Source organism: Anser brachyrhynchus, assembly GCF_964034855.1.
Source record: "Anser brachyrhynchus genome assembly, chromosome: 3".
Taxonomy (NCBI): Eukaryota; Metazoa; Chordata; class Aves; order Anseriformes; family Anatidae; genus Anser; species Anser brachyrhynchus.
In genome coordinates, this window is record NC_137696.1 from 104,334,478 (window position 1) to 104,359,702 (window position 25,225).

At 38.1% G+C, this 25,225-nt stretch overlaps 1 protein-coding gene and 1 long non-coding RNA gene across 11 annotated transcripts in view; both read right to left on the reverse strand.

The window, feature by feature from the left end:
* The window catches only part of ARHGEF10 (Rho guanine nucleotide exchange factor 10), a 121,176-nt gene that overhangs the window by 27,530 nt on the left and 68,421 nt on the right, over positions 1–25,225 (reverse strand). For all 10 annotated transcript variants that reach the window (XM_080587746.1, XM_080587748.1, XM_080587747.1 and 7 more), the window contains 7 exons: positions 16,158–16,273; positions 14,342–14,469; positions 13,715–13,815; positions 12,549–12,670; positions 8,999–9,085; positions 7,493–7,716; positions 6,927–7,084 (listed from right to left, as the gene is read on the reverse strand). In XM_080587746.1, coding sequence (XP_080443872.1) covers positions 6,927–7,084; positions 7,493–7,716; positions 8,999–9,085; positions 12,549–12,670; positions 13,715–13,815; positions 14,342–14,469; positions 16,158–16,273 — 936 coding nt within the window. The remainder of the gene's footprint in view (positions 1–6,926; positions 7,085–7,492; positions 7,717–8,998; positions 9,086–12,548; positions 12,671–13,714; positions 13,816–14,341; positions 14,470–16,157; positions 16,274–25,225) is intronic.
* LOC308193263 lies at positions 19,240–19,736 on the reverse strand. The gene is made up of 2 exons (XR_013949502.1): positions 19,614–19,736; positions 19,240–19,436 (listed from the first exon to the last, which is right to left on the reverse strand). It is a non-coding gene; the product is annotated as an uncharacterized lncRNA (long non-coding RNA).

The following is a 25,225-nucleotide window of genomic DNA, read 5'->3' on the forward strand; positions in this document are numbered from 1 at the left end:
TATGAGATACAATACGCAGTACATTTATCCCATAACCAGAGGCTAGTCTGCATGTAGAAAAATCAGTTGTTGCACCCTGAGCTAATACAAGATGGGAGCCTGACACCTGTGGAAACAGGAAGGGGAAACCGTGGGAGAAGAGAGAGGACTTTTCCTACTGCTCTGTGAGAAAAGTCTGTGAAAGTATTAACAATACATAAAGATGAGCATATTTGCAAGTTTTAGTGGACTCAGATGTTAAACTGAGCACATCAAAGCAGGTATCGACTATTATTACAGATATATCAGATAGCTAGTACATGAGACATGACAGTCTCTGACAGTCTTTACAGACATCAGTTTAATAGAAGACATCAGTACGGACTGCAGGCAAGGTATTTATTTGCAAGAATGAGATGTGTCTACAAAACCTGAATACAGGGTCAAATATGTAATTCAGTATAGGGGCTGCTAGAAATAAGATGTGATAACTTCTGATATTTGTATCTTTCATTAATATTTAAAACATGAGAACAGTTTTTAAGCACTGTTGTATCCACACACCAATATATTTTATGCCACTGTTTATAATACACTTTGTAAATTGTATTTTTCCAACAGTTATGTGCCATAGTTTACATCCCAAAGTTGAACAGTATCTTGCAATGCTCATATCAGGCTGCTTAGCTGCATCAAAGTAAGATATCTTATGCTCAGAAAATGTTTCTAAGGCCTTTACATAAAAGGGCATTGTTTCTATTAGTGCATTTTGCTATGTTTCATGATTTTTATGTATTTTATAAAATCAGTTATCCTGCAACTCACTCAAATTTAATCAAGTAGGCAAGAAAAGTTTTAAAACAAATTTCATTTTATAGGAGAGAATAGCGGCTATTTTATGATTCTGTGGTTTGTTTCCACAAAACCCAATGCAGTAATATTACTTTTATAGGTGATTATAAAAATAAGTTTATTATTTAATTTTTAAATGATTGATTTTTAATACTTTTATAATTTGTGCGTGTTCTCAAGTCTTGATATAACCTGATAAAATACAGTTTACTTCTTCAGAGTCTTTTCAAAGTTTGTAGTAGTTTTCCCTTCCCTTACGCTTTCAGTAGAGCTGAACTAAACACGCTTTTTTGTTGGTAACTTCCTCTCTTGCTTCGCAGCACTATTGATGATTTCGACAGGGCTGCCAACACAGCCCTGGGAACAGTGGTTGTTGGTTAATTTGTGCAGTGGAGCACAAACATTTTTTCTATCACATGGTACATAAACCAACAGAGTTGAGGAGTAAGATAGTAGCTACAGAACTAAAAAAATTAGCACATTTCTTATCACATGGAAATAAGCTGAGGACTCAGGTCTGCTCTTCTAAACAAGGTGTAAATAGGAATGTCCTGTGCTGCACATGCATATAGTTGATTTTTCATATATATGCAAAAATTCTTCATGCTATATAGCTTATAGAGCCCTACCTAAAATTACAGACAGAGGAGGCACTGGAAGCCCCAGCATGAGATATCCAAATAAGACTGATAGCAATGTCAACACATTTCTGGTAGCAAGTATTTGGAAATATTGCTAACAGTGATAACACAGTCAAGATAACAGTATTTATTTCTTTTTCTGTATCACTGCTTTTCCCTAACAGCTTGGTACCATTCATTACTTTTCATAGCAATACCTCTCATCACTTTCTACCTCAAGTGTTGATCATATACCAGAACCACACTCTTCAGACACACTGCAACTGTTCTTAGATCCTTGTGCTTCAGACCCAAGCTCTGAAGTTTGATATCAACCCTTTACATTCCACATATTCCCCCTTTCTTCATTTGTCAAACTACATATACCTTGATCAACTTGGCAAGATATCCACTTTGCTAATGAAATGACCTGCTCTCCCTTAACTTTTTGACCTGTTTCCCCCTACTCTTATATTTCCTTTTAATTTTGTTCCTTTTCTTTGATATTAATCCTCTGAAAATAACTAATCAGTGTCCTGAGGCCTCTTCAGACAGGGAAGTCATCAAACTCGTGACTAACTTCAGAGCTGCCAACATTTTTCCTAGTGAAGTCTTTCTAAAGAATGTAAAACTCTGCCCCGTGCACGGCCAGAATTGCCTCAGTTTTTGTTTACACAGCACATTAACATTCAATTGCAATCCTCAAAGCTGAGCTTTCCTTTATTCCTTAAACCTCAGGGCCAGAACCTAGCAGCATACATCTACACAGGCTCTGAAAAAAACACCACTGGCAAACACTGCTTTCATTAAAATATATGAGGCTTCCACTTACAGATCTGTGGGTCAGTTCTTGCTACGGCAAAAGAAGATTCAAGTCAGCATCTTCTGGATTCCAGAAGAGACCTCTAGCCACCTGGGTGAACGCCACTCAAAATGCAAATGGCAGCAGACCCAGTGTCTTCTTTGTGTTAAAACTGAGCCACTTTTCAAAAAAGGTGAGAGGGCAACAGAGCAAATACAATTTAATACAGTTCATGTATTAAATCATCATTGGATAAAACAGAGATCTCTCCACTTGAGAGCTTAGTGCCTTTGGCATTAGGATACAATACGAAAGACTATATGTCCTCTTTCTCCTATCCCGTTTAAAAAGAAGAGGAATGATTCATCCCCAGCTTAAAAAACTAATTATAGATGCAAGCTCTCCACTGTGAATCACAAGTGGAGATTGGCACTTCTCTAGCTCCGCAGCACCTGGAAGGAGGATGACATTAAGAAATGCCTTGCTTCAATTCTTCATTGGCTTGCTTGGATATTACTCAAAGAATCACAGAATGGCTGAGGTTGGCAGGGACCACTGGAGGCATCCGGTCCAACCCCTGCTCAAGCAGGGCCACCCAGAGCAGGGTGCCCAGGCCCATGTCCAGGTGGCTTTTGAAGATCTCCAAGGAGGAGACTCCACAGCCTCTCTGGGCAGCCTGTGCCAGTGCTCCGTCACCCACACAGCAAAGTGTTTCCTGATGTTCAGATATTCAGTTGTGTCCGCTGCCTCTTGTCCTAATCCTGGGCACCACTGGCTCCATCCTCTTTGCACCCTCCCTTCAGGTATTTATGTAAATTGATTAGATCCCCCCTGAACCTTCTGTTCTCCAGGTTGAAGAGTCCCAGCTCTCTCGGCCTCTCCTCATAGCAGAGAGGCTCCAATCCCTTCATCATCTTCATGGCCCTCTGCTGGACTCTCTCCAGTAAGTTCATGTCTCTCTTGTACTGGGGAGCCCAAAAACCAGACGCAGTACTCCAGGTGTGGCCTCACCAGCACTGAGCAGAGCAGAAGGACCCCTGAGCATGCAGAGTGCTGTGAACTTCATTTTCGGGTTGAGCATGCAAGGGCTCGCTGCAGGTACTGCACATGGAAGGGAGAGGCTACAGACTGCAATTGCATGCTCAGAAGTTAGGCACTGTAATCAAAGCAGCAAGTAAGTCTTTTTAGTGTATCCGTTCTCTCATCTGAACCAAACTCTTTCTCAAATTACTAATATATTAATTGTTCTAGTCTTTGCCAAAATTACTAATATATTAATTGTTCTAGTCTTCGCCACAGTCATACTGAGATTTTATTCCTTTTTCCTGTTTCTATCTATTATAAGTCTTCATGGGAAGGAAATGTGCATCAGTGTCCTGAAGAAAGGAAGTACCTGGAACTGGCTACAGTACACCAGGGACAATACACCTACATTTTATAAAGATTGTGATTTCCTTTTCCTAAGATACTTTTTGAATGGAAGTCAAACATATGCTGACCTTTTTTGCTATTACGTCACTCAGAAAACACATCTGCTGGTCTGTCTGCAGTCAGCACAAAGACGTTTTTGTTACATTTCTTACACAGACAATGCAACGTACTTTTTCCTTAACCTCATCTGAAAGTGTTTTGCCTGGAAATATTCCTAATAATTTGGCCTGAGGCAAACACTGAATATACAATATTTCAGAACGATAACTGTTCAAACTTCCTAGCACTGTAAACAAGTTCTCAACATGCGAAGTGTCAGATAAACACTACAATCCACATCACTACCATTCCCATATAAACATTTAATGCACTAGCTGTTTTATGGTTTCTCAAACTAGCTTTCTCACCCACAAAAAAAAATAAAGCATGCCTAGAGATAGTTATTAAGACTCCTATTTCTAGGATTAATACACTAGTTCACCTGCCTCCTAGACCTTCTGTGACATTTTCACAGATCACCATGCTAGCTCACATTTTGGAACTGAGTAGATTTTAAGATATTACTGCCTCATTGCTTTTAATTTATGTTCAAATACATTCAGGTTCAAATACTTTTTAACCCATGAGTGAAAACCCACCAACACAGAGGTGTCTGCGTAAACATGAGCGCCCTCCATGAAGGAGGAAGTTACACTGTGAACCTCCAACTCTCCCATTACCATGCCATGTGTTCTTCAGTTCACTATACATGCTTTTTAGTTCCCGTTTTAAATTTCTCCATGAGAAGACTTCTCTGTAGCCAGAGAGCATTGCAGATGCTGTCAACTGGACAAAGTTCTCTTGAGAAGAAAGTCGGAATAGAGTACTTGCTATTTCTACAAGAAGCTGGATGCTTTTAGGTATTAAGCCATCTGAAAACAACAGGAGCAATTAGACTTCTTTGGGTAATGAATACCAAATGACAGAAGTCACGGTTCTCTGACTACATATGTGCAGGCATTGAGCTTCAGTGACTGAACTGATCCACAAAACACTATCTATAATGGAAGAAACAAGGATTATAATTCTAATAGAAACAGGCAGATGGATTTTTCACCCTGGAAGATTACTTACTCCCTTTTACTCATGAAGTACCACAATAGGCTGTACAACTATCTTACCTGTGCATCCCCAAGCATTTGTCTTTATCTGAACACAGGCTTCAAATCAGGATGTCTTATAATGCAGTTGGTTATATTTCACTTTCACTTTTAATTTTTGCCTTAGTCTCCTTTATGCTACCAGACCAAAAAAAAAAAAGCTGGTTCCTATATGGTTGGAAGGTAACCGCCTCTGTAGAAGAGAAGGCGACACTGACAAATTACACAAAGCTCTTATTAGGCTGCATTCTCTGTCCCTTCTATTTCACTGCTCAGATTCCTTTGTTTGGTAAAATAGGTCAGTGCTCATAAAAACACCCCTTCAGGGCTGAAGAATCACATGACAGCAGCAGTGAGCTATAAGGAATCCGAATGCTAATGCGGGGGCAGCTGATTTGCACTACTTTCATGAGGCACGGAGAACTGAAATAACAAACATAGACCAAACTGCAAAGGAAGGCACTACAGGATGAATCGGGAAAAAAATTTTAAAAACAAATGCACATTTTGCATCTGAGCTTCAGCTATCCCGAAACAGAATGTGACAAGCTCCTTGAACACTCAGCTAAATAAAACCAGTGTCTTAGACGATGGGGTCACTATGATCCTGGTCAATCCTCCAGCTCATAATTCTGTCTGATTAACAGCTCTGCCCCATTTTTATCTTGCTCTGTAGATATGCAACCCATGCACCCTTTCTTACTTATACTGCTAAAGATGCCACTCTTGTTTTTCAGTGGTCTTTTTCAGAAGAAGTTAAGCGACAGCAATTGCAGCACACCCATCCCTTTCAGAGAAGATGGCAGTTGCACTTTCTACCCCACACAGGCACATACAGAAACTGACACATCAAAAAACGATGTTGCGAGACTAGGATCAAGAATCCTCTGCCTCCGAAACAAGGAGAAATTTGCTATTCAGTGGGGAAAAAAAACCTAAAGGCTCTGAAACGTAACGTCTGGCTTCAAATAAGAGAAGACAGCTCAAGAAGGAATGAGGAAACCCACTGAGTTGAAGATGGCAGTTGGTGAAAGAAAATCTCTTTCCCAACACTTCTTTGAGATTCTTTCTTGCTGGAAAAGGTATTTCCCAAACTCTTCGTATTATCTAACACTGGACAAGACAGGTGGCATATTACTTGTTCCACAGATTTAAGATAGTGAAGTTGGCTCTCCAGCTAGAGGCTGGCAGGATTCAGTAGTTGAGGTGTAGTGCCACACAAACGCAGCTGTACTGTTCACAGCACCTGTCTTATTAGAGAAGCACAGCAACAACACTTATGCACCTCAAGTTAACAAGGTGTATTAGGTAGTAGTGCCAGCTCTGCACTTCGCAAGGTTAGGTGTGTCTGTGCTAATATCTCACTTAGAGCTATTTAAAAACTCAGGTGTCGCTGCTCTCCACTGCTTTTGAGCTGAACTAACTGTACGTGTATGCGGTACTGCAGGAAAGTTCACAAGAAATCCTCAAAGTGCACAGACTTGCACCCAAGCCAGCTCTGAAGAAGCCAGTTCTAGTTCAGAAGTGGTACCTGGGATTCTCCTATACTCAGATTATTTTGAACAAATATTTAGCTAGACAGAGCACAAATGGCCATAATGGCGATGAAAAATGAGTCCTACTGGGAAATACATGAAATGCACAAACAGGAAACACTTCCATCTGAAAAATAAAAACTGACTCATCATTTCAAATGAGATATACAGAAATCTCTACCATTAGGAAATTGTCTTTCATGAACACAGATATTGAGAAGTAGAGTGGAATTAGCATAGTGCTATGTAAAATACAGCAAAAAGTGTTATGAAATATAGTGAGTCATGACACTCAATACCTATGGTTTTAAGCTGGAGCACTGATCAGTTTTCATATGTATTTTATGGTACCAAATAAAAAGAACAGTATCAAATCATGTAGTATTCTTCAAAATAAGAAATGAAAGTGTGAAATATTTTTTCATAAGTATTTTTTCCCTATAACTGCAGTAACCTTACTTCAGCAGTTCTACAGAGAGAAACAATATAGTAGTGGAAAACTGCTTGTGCCAAAATATACTAACATGCAAGTTCCTCAGGATGTTATCAAATCATATCACTACGTTACCTTCTGCTTTTGTGTAGATTGCAATGTTTCCATTTACCAAGCCAGCAAACAAGTATTGCGACATATATGTTAAACTCATAACAGTTGATTTTTCTGGAGTGAAGAAGTGTTGAAGTCGAATTTTCTTTGAACCTTGGCAACTTTTGTAAACAGAAATGCTACAAAGAGAAACAAGAAAAAAATAAAACTGCAAAATTGTATTTTATTTAGTTCTTAATATGATAGGCACCAAAGAGTATATAACAAAATGCTAGGGGAAAAATTTACAATACCTAAAAATTAGGTTGCAACATTACAAAAATATTTATATTGTTCAGACACGATGTACAATGAATTAAGCCTCTTTCATCAAATATAGGTATTATTTTCATTTTATATAGTACAAAGTATATTTCAAAATCATGTGGAGTGTATTTTGTCTTGATTTACGTGGAAATGATAAGTTGAGGTCATTGGGTATTCATGAATACATTTTTAAAAAGAAAACGTTCTAGAAAGTATCTCACACCTTTTTGCTACAGAGTAGTAAAGCTAATCATATATAGTATACTAAAAATGAGAATCACCTTCCTTCTTCCATGCCAAGGCAAATAGTAGGCACACTAGAAGCTTTTGCAGGAACATTTTCAGAATCTAGAGACGTATTGCGTTCTTTTAGTTTCTCTTCCTCTGGTATGTAGACCATGCAAAGAATCCGTGATTCCACATTGAAGCACTCAATAACCTTAGGGACGGAGCTCTGAAATGAGACTATTGCAATCTGGCCCATCTGATTAGTACAACTGCCAATCTGAATCAGGGGAGAAAAAAATAAAATAAAAGACAAACTCTGATAACTGTCTCCAGCAAGACCATCATTAACAAGAAGGAATACTGGAAAGTTAAACAGTGCATCTCTAGTTGAACAAAAAAATAATTCAGCACAAACATAATATGTTTTTAAAGATCACATAAGAACACGGAATTCCCTCATATACTTACAAAAACACTTATTTCTTTGAAGACAAATATTATGATCTGAGATGTTTAACTCATATGCATATGTACATACTGAAAGTAATGCAATTACAGAAAGTACCTGTGCAATATATTATTTTAATAACCAGTGTTCTTAGTTATCTCAAATACACTTGACATCAATAATATAGCTGAGGCTTGTCCTTTGTACAGTAACAGGTCTACAAATAAATGCTCTACTGCAACAGAAAGGGGGATTACTAATATCATCCCTTTTGTAAACTTGCTGATACAGGCTCTTAAACTTCTAAATATCAATATATCCACAAATTGGTATATTTTAGGGATCTGGGAAGCGTGGAAAAATAAATTATCTGCCTGGGCAGCAATACACATTTACATAGTATGTTTAATTTATAACATACTTTTTATGTTTATATGAAATGAAAAAAACATGGCAAACGGGAAGAAAGAACATTATGCACTAGTAGAAAGGCTTTATTGGCAGGTATTTGTGATGACTGTTTACAAAGACAAAAAGAAAATACACAAGTCATCCTGAAAATGACCGCCAACAAAAACTTTTAACTCTGAAAGGTTCCAGAATATTGCCCCTTAAAATTTTAGTATTGTAGTAAGAAGAAAATCTACTGAAATCATTAAAAAAAAAAGTTTTGGCTATGTCACTTTGTCTGCTGAAATATCAGCATATTTGGGGTTGCAATAATAAGTCAGAATAAAACTATTTCCTATGTACAAACTTAAACAGATTATTTATGGCTAAAACATTTTTAAAATATGGAAACAGACAAAAGGACAGTGTGAGCTCATATGGGTTTAAGTAGCCCTCATTAGAAATTAGCACATAACTCATGTCTAACTGTGCTCAGCACTTTGGAATTCATTCTGTGCCACACTAACAAATCACATACACATAAATGAAACCCTGCAGAGTACAATGAGATCATGTGGACAAAATTACTATTTATCCTTTACAGAATTCCATCATAACATGATGGTAACAATAATAATAATTTCAGATCCATATGCTACTAAGAGTCACAATAAACAATTCAAGAAAGAGGAGACAAACCCCTTTGTAAGGCTAAGCTTACCCAAAGAAAACCGTGTTCCATAGAACAGGAATCTGACTCAGTTTCTCCAGAGAGGTACGGTTCAGGATTATAAGCAGCACATTCAATCTTCAAACAAAGAAAAAAGAACAGTTAACACATTAAAAAAAGATATGCTTGATTCTAGTTAATTTAGTCTGTAATTAACTAAAGCATTTAAGGATATCACAATGACAGAAGAGAAGGCAAGAAGTCAGTCTAGCTCAACCAGCTTCCAGTGGGCAGGGTCAACTGCATGTGCATCAATCCTAGCACATTCTTTATCTACTTTTACAGATATTAAAGATTAAGACTACAAATTATATACCTGATGTGCTCAAGTGCCTCATGACTTTTGTTTTTTTTCAAACACCCAACCCAAAAACACCCTTTATGTAATTGCTAGCCTTTACTTCCCATGTTAGCCACTACATATTTCCTTCACCTCAGCAGTGTTCTTTTATAAATAAGGCTGCCATATGTTATGAACCTCCTGAGTTTCTTCTTTATGCTAAATGAACATTTCCGCTTAAATCATTCAACTATTTATACAAATCTTGTTTTTATTTTATAATTAGTTTATAAAATTCTTGATTATGATTCCTGCTTTAGAACTGGCATCTCCCCATCAGCTCTGAATATTTGAAAGTGCAAAACTTTCTAGAACTGAACACACTGTTCTAGATGAACCATTAGTAACACTACATAATGAGTACCTTTTACGAACTCTGTGTGAACCCATTGGTTATTTGCTCTTTGTAACAATATTACATTCTTAACCAATTTTTGCATTGTTGGTTTATTAAAAATTACTTTTACAGACTTTCTACTCAACCACTTCCTCAATATCAACTTGTGAAGCTGCTTATTTCTACCTGAGCATACCTAACACGTGCCTGTCCTAGTAACTATCATCCTCATTATTTCTGTTTTTTCAGATTATTTCTCCAGGTGTTCTACTTATTTTGAATGATAATGCTATGCTCCAAAATACTCTCACTCACTCCCAACTGCATGTCATCATATCACTGTCAGTGAAGTAATAACCACACTCATGATTTTATCATTCAGGCCATTTAAAAAGAAAATGAAAAAAACCTGAAAGCTACACCAGACTCAAGATCTATGCAAGTCTGTCCCACCTCAGAAAATCATTCAAGCACCAATACATAGCCTCTGAAAAAGGCATTTTTATGAGCAGTCATGGATTTCTATTTTCCCTGATTTCCCTAATATCCATGGAAGAGCTGCACAAAGTTTATGTAAACACTTTAAAATATATTCAAGCAATTCATAATAGCATACAGAGTAAAAGGTTCCTGATGAGGTGTGATATTATGTTTCTAGACAAGATCCTCTACAATTCACGCTAACGTTATTGTCTCAGACACCAATGACACTATGATTATATTGCTCATGGTTCTGCACACTATTTGGTTAGTATTAACTTATACACTTCAACAGAACCTTGCATCATCATCTCAGTACAATGAATAATTTAGAAAAAAAAATAAGGAAACAAGAGTGGGCATAAGTTAGAGTTCTAAATTCCCACTTTATTTAATTTTCAAAAGTGTTTCACAATTTCACACTTCTCCATGAAGTCAGCAGGCATCACCAAGTGACTAGCAGTAGTAAAAATAATGGTATGTATTCACCAAAGCAATATACTACACGGATAAGACAGAAAGATCAGAAAAAGAAGCAAAGAAGTATCTATGCCAGTCTTAAGCATGTCTCATTTAAAAAACACTGAAACTATCCACTCACAATGGTGATTTGATTTTCTGTAACTGTGACAGCTAATTACATCACTAAAGAAATAAGAATTCTGCTGCTTGGGTATTTCTTGGGCTGTTTGTTACCTCTCTATGCCACTTCGTGTCTTACTCAAAACCGATGATGTTTTTCAGTCAAATACTGGCAGTTTAGCTCTCCATCTTGACTGAAGCCCTTTAGAGAATGATGGTGTGGGGTGTAAATTTGCTCTGATGGAAGTTGCAGACTCCCTGTACTACAGCCTGGGCATGCTAAGAGCAGGGTCAGCCAAGCAAAGGGCTCTTCCTACCCCACCTGTAGGCCTACATCCAAACTGCAGCAGAAGCATAAGTAATACTTAGATGATTTCATCCAGTAATATCAAGGCCTTAAGAGCATCAATATTAACAGCTGGGCTTGTATGTTCTCTTTAGGAGCTGTAAAACTGGTAGAGCTGACCTGAAGCTCAGGCAAACTCTGCCATGCGCTGTCTTCTGCTGAGGTGACCATAGCAAAGACCATTACACAGCTGTATGGGCAACTAACCTTTCCCTCCTTCCAAAACAAACAGATTCTCTTGTAACTTGATTACAGGGATTGAACCTGGGCCTTCAAGATAGTTGGCATGGACCTACAGAACTTGCAAATGCCTAGCAGTAAGGAAACGTAAGTATTTTACATTTCCTTAAAAAAAAAAATCAATTCTTTTGGTTATTTACCTATGGTGACATTAGAAAGTATTCAATACAGATAAATCTTAGGTTTTAGTGAGATATGAATGACTGCAGCTGTACAGGAGACTGGAGACTTTCAGCAGACTGGTTGCTGTAAAGTGCAGCTCTGCTCTGATAAAACAGGATAATAGGCATGACTCCATTTAGAATTGCTATACATTTCGAATGCATGTCCAGGTAGCAATTTGCCCCTTAACATCCAGCCCTGCATACTCATGCTCGAAGTGAAGCTGTCAGATAAACTTCTTTCCTGTTTAGACTGTCCAAGCAACAAGAATCTACAGACTTATTCAGGCTTCAAGCAGTACTCATGTTATAACGTTAACACTGTCATTCTGGCCACACATACATTATTTTATCTCCATTGGTGTCTTTGTACAAGCCTAACTAACTGATACTCAATAGAAATCCTGCTGATGCACAGGAAAAAAGAGTATCCAGCACCCTTTCATCTACTAGCTTTGACATGTTGTATTTATTTTCATCATTAAAGTCAGTGGTCAATATGACTTCCAGCAGATTACATTAGAAAATGTGCCATCAAGACAATTTCTGCATCACCTTTCAGAACAGGACTACTTTTTATATAAGACCCCATAACACATAATTTTAAAAAATATTTTAAAATTTATACTCTGTGCATTAATTCAGATTAGAAATTTGAGCAGGAATCAGCATAGTTACACCAGTACAGGACAGCTAACATGGAGACCAGTTTGCTGCCCTGATTGCAAGCTGAGGTTTACTTTGGAGCTTCAAATAAACATTTGGAAACCTCAAGATAAGTTCAAAACTCCTACCAATTTTGCTTTCATTAAGTGATGAGCTGAAAATAAATTTCGTATCATATAAAACTAAATACTATGTTCTCTGAAGTCTCGAATACTGCAGGTATTGTTCATTCCTGTGACCCTCTTGGACCTTATATTGCTATTGGTCTTACATCCAAGAATAACTTTGTAAATTAAGGGAACTAATATATATATTTACAATATAGTATTCCTTAGAAGAAATATCACTGAAGAAAGGCAATTGTAATTTTGCATATCAGTTCTGTTCACCTTAAATTCCTGTTGCTTAGCCATCATCACTGGCATGTGTCTAACAAGGAGAGGATGTTTCTCCTTTTTGATTTGATTCCCATCATCTTCTACACAGAACCAACCTAGCAGGTTATCCTCCGCTGTAATGGAAAGAAAAAACAACAAAAATACACAATACTTTTACTGAATAATCGCTTACACCTCTCTACAGAACTAAAAAATAATTCTCCTAGAATTGGTTAATAATGACCAGACTCTTCTCATGACATATATACTTTTATTGGTATAAAGTTACATTACTACCATCTAATATTCATCATAATTACAAGGATCCACATTCTGCAATTATGGAGGTGTCCACTTTCCCTTCCTGTTTTGATTATTTTGTCTGCCCTCAGTGAAACATCATGGAAGTACCATATTTTGAGGAAATGCTGGCAAAAGTTGCTTTCTATTTTGCATATCCTTGATGTTTCTCAACTTAGACATTCAACATCCCAGGTAACTTTTGAAACTTAAGCGCCCTGTGGAAACACAGGAAACTATTAACCACACAGGACAGCACATTCTTTATTGCTCCCACTTAGATCACACTTGTTAGTGATAATTTCTTTAGTGAAGAGTAAAAGTTTATACTAAAAACTGACCCTGGCCTCAAAATAAAAACTTGCTTCATGTATCCAACTAGAGAAATGTTTTATTAAAATTGCATAAATGTTATTTCACGCTCAGAATGCTAAACACGAACCCAACAGCTTTACTGCCATTTCCTAGCTAAAATCATTTTTGAGCTAAAACACAGGAATTTGAACTGAAAGGCATATGGTTGAAAAGTTTGTAAGATCTGAAAAAATAAATTTACAATGAAGTAAATTTCTCAACTGTCTGTCTTGTAGTATGTTTTGTTTTGATGTAGATATACCAATTAGAAATGTTTATCATAGATTTCATTAAAATACTGTAGAAATTATATTCTTTGACAATGACATCCAGATCCTAATGTGTCCTAATGGATCCCTGATGCCTAGATCATCATTAATCTGTAATGATACAAAATCTCTACTATCTACTTTATTAAAATTTTAACATCTGCAGATAGAATTTTGCCCCAAAAAATCTAAGAAAAAAATTGCACCGTACATTGAGAACTATCTTGTCAGGAAATGTAAGTAACTAAGAATTACCAAGGGCTAGTTTAGCCATTTGTAAATTGTTGATCCATGATTGTTTGATGGCAGGGGTAAATGTATTGAATACAGCTGTAAAGAAAGTAGGCCGCCCAGACCTGCAAGACAAATAAATAAATAAATGAATAATAAAAAATTAAAAACTAACAAAAAACCACACAAAAACAGGCCATTCTAAATGCACTATGAGATACAGTCAAGGCTAGAAATGTTGAGCAAAAAGAAATTCCATTATTTTCTAATACTTAGACAAAGACACAGCTCTGATAGAAACAGAGACTATGCAGGCCATGATATGCCATATGCCCCTGTTCCCACCCTTCACATGAAATGGTATGAAAAGAACAATCCTCCTTGGTGAATCGAAATAACACGGTCTATTCCCTGTTAACTGTCATTGCCGTAACTCCTAAGTTCATCTTGCATCAAGAGCATAAGGTTGAGGAATAAGAGAAAAAGTACAGTGCTGTCCTGCAACATGCAAATTGCCAACACTGTGGCATGACAGCAGAAGTGAGAGGCTAACCATACAGAGAGAGGAACAGGAAGACCTAAAGACTCCCAAATCCTCCCTGGTACATCTCTGCCCACTTAGAAAGTTTTGCAAATAAGGTTACTACTGACTTGTCCTGTTTTCCTGGAAGCTGCAGCTGAATTCTACAGCGATCCGCCGCTCTGATTTCATCTTCTTTTTTCAAGATCAGTTTTTGTAAACCTGAGGTCCAGTCATGGGCTACTAATTGGTTTAAGTTCTGAAAGAATAAAAAAATGGTAAGGTTCAACAGCCACTTACTGACCTATTTCCAATAAGCTAACTAAGGTAATCTCCACATATCAGCAAACAGTTCCTGGCACCTGGGTCTCATTTTAATCACAGATAATTTAGCCAGATTTGTAAACACATTTCAAAAATATCTGTAAAAATATCAACATATTTTACCTGATGATTTACTCTCACACTGTTCAGAGTTTGATGATACATAAATTATGTTCCCAAGCATTTGTCAGATTAAGAAATGTGAATTTACATCTATTGCACGCACAACCCTTTTACTTCATTTCAATGAATAGTTACAAAGAACCCACAAATTTTCAAATGTTTCTAAAGAAACTTCTGTTCTCAAGAAAACCTCTATAAATCATACTTCCAATATATTTTTTTTTTTTTTCCAAATCTTTGAAGCAAAAGTATTTTTACACAGCCATCATGAAAGCTCTCTGTGTAGTTGCAATCTGCTTGGATAGGATGCTGAAACAACCACCCTCTGCAACCTCAGTGTTCAGTCACAGAGGGCAAGCAGATCTGAGTGACGCTGAAAGCATCAATAGTAACGAGCTATTTATACACAAGAGCACATGAAATGCCAATAGTCAGAATTTTACAAAAATTCAAGTATCTTTTAAAAATAAAGAAGCTGACCTCATCTAAACTGTCCTAATTATTTTACGTGTGTCAACCTGGAAACATTGATCCCATTTTTAGTGTTTAAAAGGTAGTTGGGTCTGACTGGCAGCATAGGTGGAGAGGTTTCGTATATTTTAGCACGTGAAATTCCTATAGTATCTGTGATATACATACTTCCAATAATGCAGCTGAAATTCACCTCCAAATCCTGGTGAAATTTTGTCCAAATGTACTGCTTCCAAAAACTTCCTTCACAGTACACATTTTCACAAAGTTTTGTGTTTTATTTAATGCCCTCGATTCTGAAGGTAAGATAGCCCAAGAAACTCAATTTTCATATACATACTCACATACATTTATTTACAGCCTACAGTGGCAAGTAGGAGTTTTAAAATGTGTTTAAGCATACATAAAACATATAAAACAGAAGGCAAAGAAGAAAGCAATTTTTATTTATTAAGTCTTAAGAATGTGGAGAATGGAGAACACATTCTGAAATTCAGTGTTAACGTGCTGTATCTGCTTGCCAGAATAAAAGCTATATGAAAGGGATGTGAACAAAAATCAAAGCAAATTGCTTTCAAAATTCCTCTGAAAATCCATTAATATTTTTGTGATTTGCACTCAGTTTTAAAAACACAATTCCACCCTGAAAGCTAGGATTATAAGCTTGTATGAGCATCAAGAGCTTCCTCCAAAAAACCACCCTCCTACTACACTGTCTAACTGTAAGAATCCAATTTATTAAGATCAAAACCTAATTCTGTTTCCATATAAGCTTATCAGCTACTGAGGAAATGCAGACAACTGTAGTATCCACCTACACTTAAAAACAATAAAGTAAATCAATATTAGAAAGACAGTTGTAATCTACTTATAACGCTAAACATTCAAAAGCAAATGAATTACTGGAGCTAAACATGATTTCTTTACAGAGAGAATTACATAAGGTCTTGCACAGACCCTAGGGAAAAACAATTATGCTACTTTACAACAGGAACTTATTTGGAAAATAAAGCCAGCTTTGTTTGTTACCTGATAGTTTCCTTTAAGGCTGCTTATTAATTGACTAATTTGACCAACTACATTCAAGTCATGCAAAAGGTTCTGCAGATCATGGTATAGTTGCCCTGGTCCCATATACAGCTTGTCTAAAATGAATAAGAACAGAAGGTTATATGTAATAAAAAGAGGTAATTTGCAGTTAAAGGATAAAAGCACGGCAAAGATAACAGTATTAACATATATCATTATTTCTTAACACTAAGAAAATTAGGCTTATCTAAATAGGCTTTGCTCTCCCTAGATTGTAAAAACAACTAATGCATCAATGTGCAGGTAGGTTCTTCATTGTTTTAGTTATCATAGCCATTTCATTTTGTTGCTCCAGGTGCTTCCAGTATTCTTAATGACAGATAATTGTAAAATGCGTCATTGGAAATTACAGGTAGTAGTATATGTTATTGTATGCTAGCTTCGCATATACACAGGTGTTACCACAGCCATTTCCTTTCAGTTCAGCTGATTGTTCATTAGTTGTCTTTTTCAGTTTGCTCATCTATTAGGAAGAAGAGCATCATCTGTAGCTTTAAAGCATGCATGAGAATTGTGACAAATATCAAAGCTTCACTGGCTCCCAAACCTCTAGGTAATACTGAATTTTTGCTTAGCACCGACCACCAAATTTGCTGTTACACATTAGTTTGAACATCCCTCACGAACATTGCTTTTCATCATGTGATGAAGCAAAAAAAATTATTTGTAGCCTTCACTATGATGGTTTAAAACTCAAAGCTTGTTTTATCTTGAGAGCAAGAGAATGCAGGATCATATGCCCACATCCCAACTCTAGCATGAACCTGCAATTTCACTGAACCACTTGAAACGTTACTGCAATCGTGCTAAAGTGAGAAAGGAGCTGATGTGAAAACAGCACCAAGTCTTAGCAGCATCAATATTTTGCTCTAGCCATCAAAAAGTATGCATGTTCACAGAGTAACACTGACTCAGAAAAATATTCTGACTAGTGGAATAAACTGCCTATTTCTATGCACAATGTTTTCAAAGCCCTGCTAGCACCTTGACTCCCAGACGTGCTAGAAGGATGGCTACACAGCTCTTGCAGAAACAACACTCTCCCTCTCCCCCAAAACCCCACACCCTGACTCATACAGAGGCAGCATGTCTCCCGTTAGCTGAATGACAGGAATCAGGCTGGATTACTTTTCCCAGGAACCCCCTGCAGATTATTTAGCTCATGCAGTGTGTTATCTGAACTATGGCTCCTTTACCAAGCCACAGTTTTGGAAGCTAGTCTATGGGCAGCAAACTACCCTGAGCAGAAGGATTTCAACCCTGCGCTGGCAAGAACACGATTTAAACATAATTCTGGCTACGTATGCCCAGTCTATAGACAGCTTCTGCCTGAAAGTAGTGCCAAACACTCATTGCACAAGGATTACATGGATATTATTCCTAGGACTGCAGACCACGAAGATGCTCTTGGAGGGTAAAATTACAAGGCCTAAGGAAAACGTTACAGGTTACTTTACCTATGAATTCTCCACTGCAGGAAAGCGCAACATAAACTGAAGATGTTATGTGTGCCCAGAAAATTGCAAGTTATTCCCTTGCCTTCAGATGTTCTGGCAAATTGAACAAATGAAAGGATTTTGGAGTATTGCCCTTGAGCACTAAGCAGGGGAATGACTGCACTTACTACTAGTTACCCAACCAGAGAATAGATGCAACTTTCATCCACCCTCCTTTGCTATTCTGAATGTTAATTAAAAGCACAATATAGTCTTTCTTATCCTCACAAACAAATCAGCCTGTAAGAAAAGATTGTTACATTCATTGTATGCAACGAAAAGAAATAATTCCAAAGTAGACCTCAGAGGAAGAGTTTTTAAGATTACCTTCAGCTGAGAAATGATTCGTTTAAAACAAAAACTTAATACTTTTCTGGAATAGCAGACTGTATACTTTCATTAAGCTGTATTTTCACTTTCTGCAATCCAAATCCTTGAGAAAACCAATATCTGAAAATTGTAAACTCTTTTCTCCTTATATCCCTCTTCTGCTAGCTTAAAACCTTTTACTAACTAATGTCTACAGTAATTATAAATTATTAAGCACCAGAATCGCTAGTTCCTAGACACATCAAATTGTTGATTTCAGTGGGGCTACTTGTAAAGAAAAGGACTGGTCCGTGTTAGAAGTCTGGTAAAATCTGGCTGGAAGCCATGGTAACATGTTTGTCATTGTGAAGAACACAAATGAAACCATTCTAGCCCCAGATTTCTGTAACAAAAAGTTAGCTTCTGCAAAACAAAATTTAGAGTGATTGTAAGTAATTGGCAGTTAGCTGAGCTTCTGGCAGCAGTCCATTCGCTTACCTGTCATTTATAAATCCCACAGTCAAACAAACCAAACTGCTGCACTGAAAAACCTACCACAGATATTTCCAAAATTTATACTTGTGGGTCTGATCCAAGAGAGAATTTAAAACTGCCACGCTGTGAAAAGCCGAAAGTTTGTGAGAATTCACTTGTATAGGATGGATATTTTCACTCGAGGGAATTTCAGCTACGCTATTACTAAAGTTTAAAAGCCAGGATCACTCTTTGCAGCCTCATAAAGACAGAGTTACCTGAGATTTCGTTTTATTACCGAAAGCAGGTCAGAGACAGGACACTAACTTGCAACAAATCAGGCAGCGAGCAAGCAATCTGGCAGCTCTTAGATACTGCAGGACTTTGTGCCATAGTCTTCAACTAAGGCCATAAAGCAAGCTTTAACTACTTACACTGACTGACTTCCCTTGTGCAGCATCTACATCCACCACACCTGGAAGCAGCTGTCCTCTCCAGTCCTCTTCCTGGAGCTTCAAATGCTTTTATAGATATCCTAGTTCCACCATTAAGAGTAAGGCATAAAGCTTCAATTCCCTTCACTATTTGCCATCTATTTTGTTTGCATCATGCATATTTTATACAATTTTAATAAATCAAGATTAAAAAGGAAGCAATGAGAATGTCAACACAAATAAACTAACCTGGCATATGAAATGATGCCATTTAGAAAAGCCAAACGGAAGTCAGTTTAGGCTCATTCATTAAAGACCAAGTTCTTAGCACAGAAAAGAAAGCCAAAAACCAAACCAATCAATAATTAAAGAGAGCCTGACTCCATCCTCTGATATTCATGCATGACAAATGGTCACATTAGAAGAAATTTTAATGGTCAGCCAAGGAAGAGATCAATAGACGTGGCTATCATCGCTTCTCCCTGAAGGTCCTTAGTAGGCACAAACTGAAACAGGGAAAAATAACTGAGATCATTAACAATATAAACTTCAGAAAAGAATCTTCTCAGAATTTACCACTTGATCTGTGCCTAGATATTGAGTTACAAGTTACAGCAACTTCATCTCTGCATCAGGTCCTGTAAGGGTTACTCATAATGAATTTTAAAATAGGATTAGCTTACTTGGATCCTTGGTGGCTAACAATGTATTAACTATCAGTTGATTTAGCTGAGAGTTGTCTGAGTGTTTTTCCTGGGTGAAGTAGGTGGTGACCGTGATGGGGAGAACTGCAGTCTGTTCATCAGATGTGTTTCCTCAGGTCAGAGCCAAAGGTTTGCCCACTTCAGCCTCCACATGTTCCCTGACTGTTAGATTGTTGGCTGGTTTGGGTGGGTGTTTGCTCTTTCTTTTTTCCACAGAGAGCACAGATAAACTCTTGGCTTCATTCCAAAGCAGATGATACGCTGTTGTGTGGGGGTGGTTTTTTTGTACTTTGAAAAGTTTTACAAACGATAAAGTCATTTCCTTCCCATTTCTAAGCCACTCTTGCTAATTATCAAGTTCCAAAACATTTTTTTTCCCGATGTGGAAAAAAGCAGGAATCTAGAGAAAGTTCTTCCCAGCTCTACACATCCTACGTGTCATGCAGAATGGAGTTAGGAGAAAATGCCGTGCGCTGTAGCCAATAACCCTGTGTATGGCTTCGGAGGCAAAGCTTTTTGCATTCCGCCTACAGACCAAGGGTGAAATCTTGGCCACATGCAAGTTAGCAGGAATTTTTTTCATCAACTCCTTTGTTGCTAAGATCTTACCAGAGGAATTCGTGCCTCCCTGCAACAGGCAAGTTTAGTGCCAAAAACCAGGAATTCACGCAAAAAAAAAAATCATGCTCCTTGCTCAGCATTATTTTGAAAGGTATTCAGGACAGATTTAAGGGAAAAACCTGCCACTTATTTTAGAGGGAAGAAAGGAGGTTAACATTTAAATTCATTTTTGCTCTAAGTAAAACTGGGGTGGCAGGAATGCTTTATTAAAACAACTGATCATTAGTTGAGATATAGCCCACATATAGATATTGAGTCCAAGGAGCTGGACTCAATGATCCTTTAGGGTCCCTTCCAACTCGGGATATTCTGTGATTTGAATATAATACTAAACACTTCTACCTGCTCCCATCTCAGTCTTATGCTCAGGACCACAGCTTTAAACTCACCAGTTTTGCCTGATCTGAAGTAATTCCTGTAACTGTAGCAGAAGCTATTTTAGCCCATTTACATCAAACCATTTACAAAGCCTGCAGGAAACTCCCTGGGTGTGGTTAAAGTCTGCTTAGTTTGGCTCAGGCAAAATTAGGATTTGGAAGGCTGTGCATAAATACACACGTAGAAGTATCTTGGGTGTGGGCAGAGGGGGAAACAATCCCTTACCATCTTTATTTAGAGGATCTATGCCACGCTTTGGGACCAAGAGGAAACAGGAGCTGAATTCACAACTCTCGCAGCATTGGAGGTTTTCCCTTCCCAAAGCAGCCGACCTTCCTGCCACAAGCCCTATCTGCCCCCTGTGCACGGCACGGCAGAGCTCTGGCCGCACGCTGTTTGCCTCGGGAGCAGAGCCAGCAGCTGCGGCTCTTCCAGCGCACAGCCAGCACAGCAGCAGCTGCCTTAATGGGTACCGGCAGCGCAGCCGCTCCCTGGGGATCGCCGTCTATGCGGTTCCTCTAAATTTTCAATTCTCACGGGCACCATGAGCATATTGGGTATTTTAATCCCGAACGGAGCACGCCCCATTCTGGCTCTCAAAGAATTACTAAGGGACAGATTTATTTAGTGTGGTGATGTGTTACTTGTACGCATTCTTCCACAAGCTTTTGCTGTGTTGTGATTCTCAATTGTGACTTAGTAATTTATGACAGATTTATGCTGCTATATTGGGGAAAAAAAAAAGTTACAAAGCCTAGAGTAGATGCAGATACCTATAAATTAAGCATCAATGACTGGGTAAGCAGACATAATGGCTCAGGTGGTCCTTTCCAATTCCAAACTCCTGTTTAATTGCTAGTTAGGGGGATTCTTCAAAGTAATATCACATAAATCCAAATGGCATATAAATAAAATAAAAGCTTCATTAAGTATAGTCTCAAAATTACAAGTATTCTTGAAAATATTTCTGAACTGTGTGTCGTATTAAGCCAAAGATGGTTAACAGATACACACAGAATCACAGAACATCCTGAGCTGGAAGGGACCCACAAGGATCATCGAGTCCAACTCCTGGGTATCTCTTTTACTGCAGAGTAACCGATATTGACAAGATCTGCTTTGAGTACGATTATAGTAATGACCTTTTCCCCTATATGGTTCAAAAAACACAACACGTCAATACAATGTGCTTTGAAAAAAAAAAAACACAAAACACATTGAGATGAATTGAGAACTGATGCATCAGAGAAATTCAAGGTCCTGAGAGAGATTACTTCAACTGATAGATGCAGAGCCCTGAAGTCAGACTATGCAGGATACAGAATGGAAGTTCATGAATACTCACGTAACAAAGCCAGAGAAAGGCTATTTTCCCAACTATAGTTGCAGCTTTCTTGAGGGGCAACACAAAGTTAATGGTACACTTGAAGAACGTGCCAGATTTACAGACTACGCTGAAAGGCTGATAAATCCCAAATCTGACTTGCCATTTGTGATTTGGTCTTTGAGGCTGAGTGCACTCAAATTGCTTCCTCCCACTGAGCCATCTGTGTGTATCCAGGCAGCATACTGAAACGTCAAGTGTTATGAAGGAAAGAAATTTGGAAAAGATTCAATCCTCATCTTGAGCATAAAAATCATCCGGGATCTGAGGAGAAGTTATATATGTGGGAGGTAACTTTAAAAGTTGCTGTGTCTGAGGAAGGCATAACAAACTGGTAATCGTATAGAACCATGCACTCAGAACAAATAACAAAAAATAGGCCTCTTCCACAACATTTAAGTCTACATTAACACTGAGAAATTTGTGCACTGGGCTGGAAAGCAAATCATCATGATAACAGATGAGTTCTTGATCACCTCATAATAAATTGGACAGATGTCTGAGACAGTTTAGCCTGAACTTGTTAACGATGATGATGCAGCAATAATATATTTAAAACTATTTCAGTGCTATCAGAACTGTCCCACTGTTTTGTTTTAAATGTGACTTTGTGACTATCCTGGAAAATTTTTCACTTATTTCTCATAAAGGAACAGTGGGCTGAGAGCATCACATTGCTCAGTTCTTGATGGCCAACCTTCAAGAAGGACAAGAATGGAGAGAGAATCACATCAGAAGTAAAATAGTTCCCTGTTCTCTGAGAATCTTGAGAATTGATTTAAAGAAGGAAAGCCAGAAAGCATTAATAAGGTCCAATTACTGCAATTCAGAAATTCTTCCCCTACATTGGTATGGGACCCTGCTCTTACAGATACACTGGGATGCAAAATACACAGGGCAAACCCTTTATAGCTGCTCTGGGTAAGAGATCAAGAAAAACAGAGAAAAAAACATTCCCCCTAAGATGGTCTAGTGGAACTAATTTTCTTGATGCAAGTAGAAAAAGAAGACTTTCACGTGACATTTACAGACATAAGCCATCTGTTTGAGAACCGATCAACAGAGTTGGCAAAAAGATTACGAATACTGGGAATACTGTCGTTTATTTAGCAATTAATACTAATGCCCATTGCTAAACAGTACACCCCTTCCCTTTGCAAAAACCTTTGTCATTAAACACTTAGCTTTCACTGGAAGGTGGGTGAAGACAACTGCCCTGCTGCTCCTAAACCTGCCCCCTGTACAGAACATGCCAAATGAGCTCAGCAGCTGCACACAAGGGAAGTGCCTCCTTAGCTCTAGCTCCTTCTGTCGGAAAATTCTTCACAAACGTTAAGGCCGGTGACAAAGCAGATGAGATCTGATTTTTAGATGCTGAACTACAAGCTTCCTGCACATGCTGTTATGTAAGCAGAGTACTTGACAGCTCCCACACAGCACCACTCCTATTTGTGTCTTTCGACTTGCTTACACACATTGTTCCTGTTTCCATAGGCACCTCAGGAAGGCATGTGTGTAGGGTTTGTTTTCTGTTTTTTCTTTTACGAGAGTGTTTTAATAGCCAACTGAAATTCCAGTAAAATACCCAAAAAAGTAGTCTTGGGAACCAAAACCCAGCTTCAGGGAGGGAATCTGAAGACAAACATGCCTAAAGATAAATTTAAAGTTCATAAAAGAAAAGCAGAATTTTGTCTTGATCCCATTTGTTCCTTCATGCCAAATCAAACTCATGATCTCAACAGTCGCATGCCCCTGAAAAACCTAAGCCACTGACTGTTGCTCAAACCTAGTTCACCCTAGGTTTCATAAAATTCTCAGATCCAAACTAAATAAATATTTACAGGGTAGTGTTGGTCTCTAGGTTGGGAAGTTGAAGCAAATAGGAAATGAGGAATGATCTCAAGAAACAAAAGCTTAGCTGGCAGCCATCAACGAAAGGGTGAGCAGCTGTACTCAACGTAGCTTTTCAGCACAACCCTAAATAAGGTTTATTAACGTTATTAACAATGTAGTACAGGCAAGAAGCAGCACAAACATATACATAGTATTAAGTGACAAGCAATAAAACCCTGAGATCAGTAGAACATAAACTATTAAAGTCAGACATGGGGTAAGCAAACCTAATTACCAGTGCTGTCAGGACAGACCATCATCATCATCCAACGTGAAGAGCATTATCATAAACACAAGGAGACATTATTCAAGCTAACCTCTGCAAAGGAAGAAATCTTAACTGCACTTTAATCATGTAAGCACCTACAGGTAATTTCTCAGAGGTAAATTACTGAATATGATAATCTGAGTTTCTAAAATTCTTTAACGTATTTATTCTCACTGAATAAAGAACCAAGTCCCCAAAGCCACCCAGTACACATAAAACAGAACTGGAAAACAAATCTCCCAAGTCTTCATTCTGACAAGTATTTTTAACATGCTTTGCATCCCTGTCAGCTCTTAAGTGGTAACTGCATGAGTGTTGAGACCTGCCTCAATACACGCTCAATCTATCAGATCTGAACACCAAAGAACTAGGTCACACAAAAATTATTGTCCAACCACAAAAGTGCTTATTCACACAGCTTGAGTAATGTGCAGATAAAATCAACAGCTTGCAACTGCAAACACTGTGCAAGGTATTAAATGCAAGCAATTTATAGTGCTATACCATTCATGAGTAAAATTATGCAAGAACAACAAGCAAAGCTTTTTAAGAGGGTGAGAAGTAGCTCACACACTGTGAGCATGGTTTAGGGATTACATTAAACTTCAGCTAATCTTGACAGTGCAGGGAATTTTAGAGGTAAAACACCATAAATATTTTTCCTAGTGACAGGAACAGCTATGCCAGTAGGGAAGAGGAGGGAGGGAAACAGGATGACTGACAGATGACATTCAGCCCGCAGCCCAGTTCCTCTGCAGCACAGCGGGAGACGGCTGCAAAGTGCCTTCCTGGGCCACCTACTGACTGCAGGTACAGGTCAGAGCTCCTCAAGTTTCTGCCTCTGTATCCATGAGGAAAGAAAACCCTGCAAGCAAAGAGACTGTAGAATGAAAGCAAAGAGGTGTTAACAGCTTTCCTCACCCTTTCCTCCTGCAGGGTCCAAAGGGAGGGCAGAAGGAACCTGGAAGCCTCCACCTCATAAGAAGAGAGGGAAGCTGCATGGAGCCTCTGGAGTGTGACTGTATGGGTATAAAGGATATGCGAGGA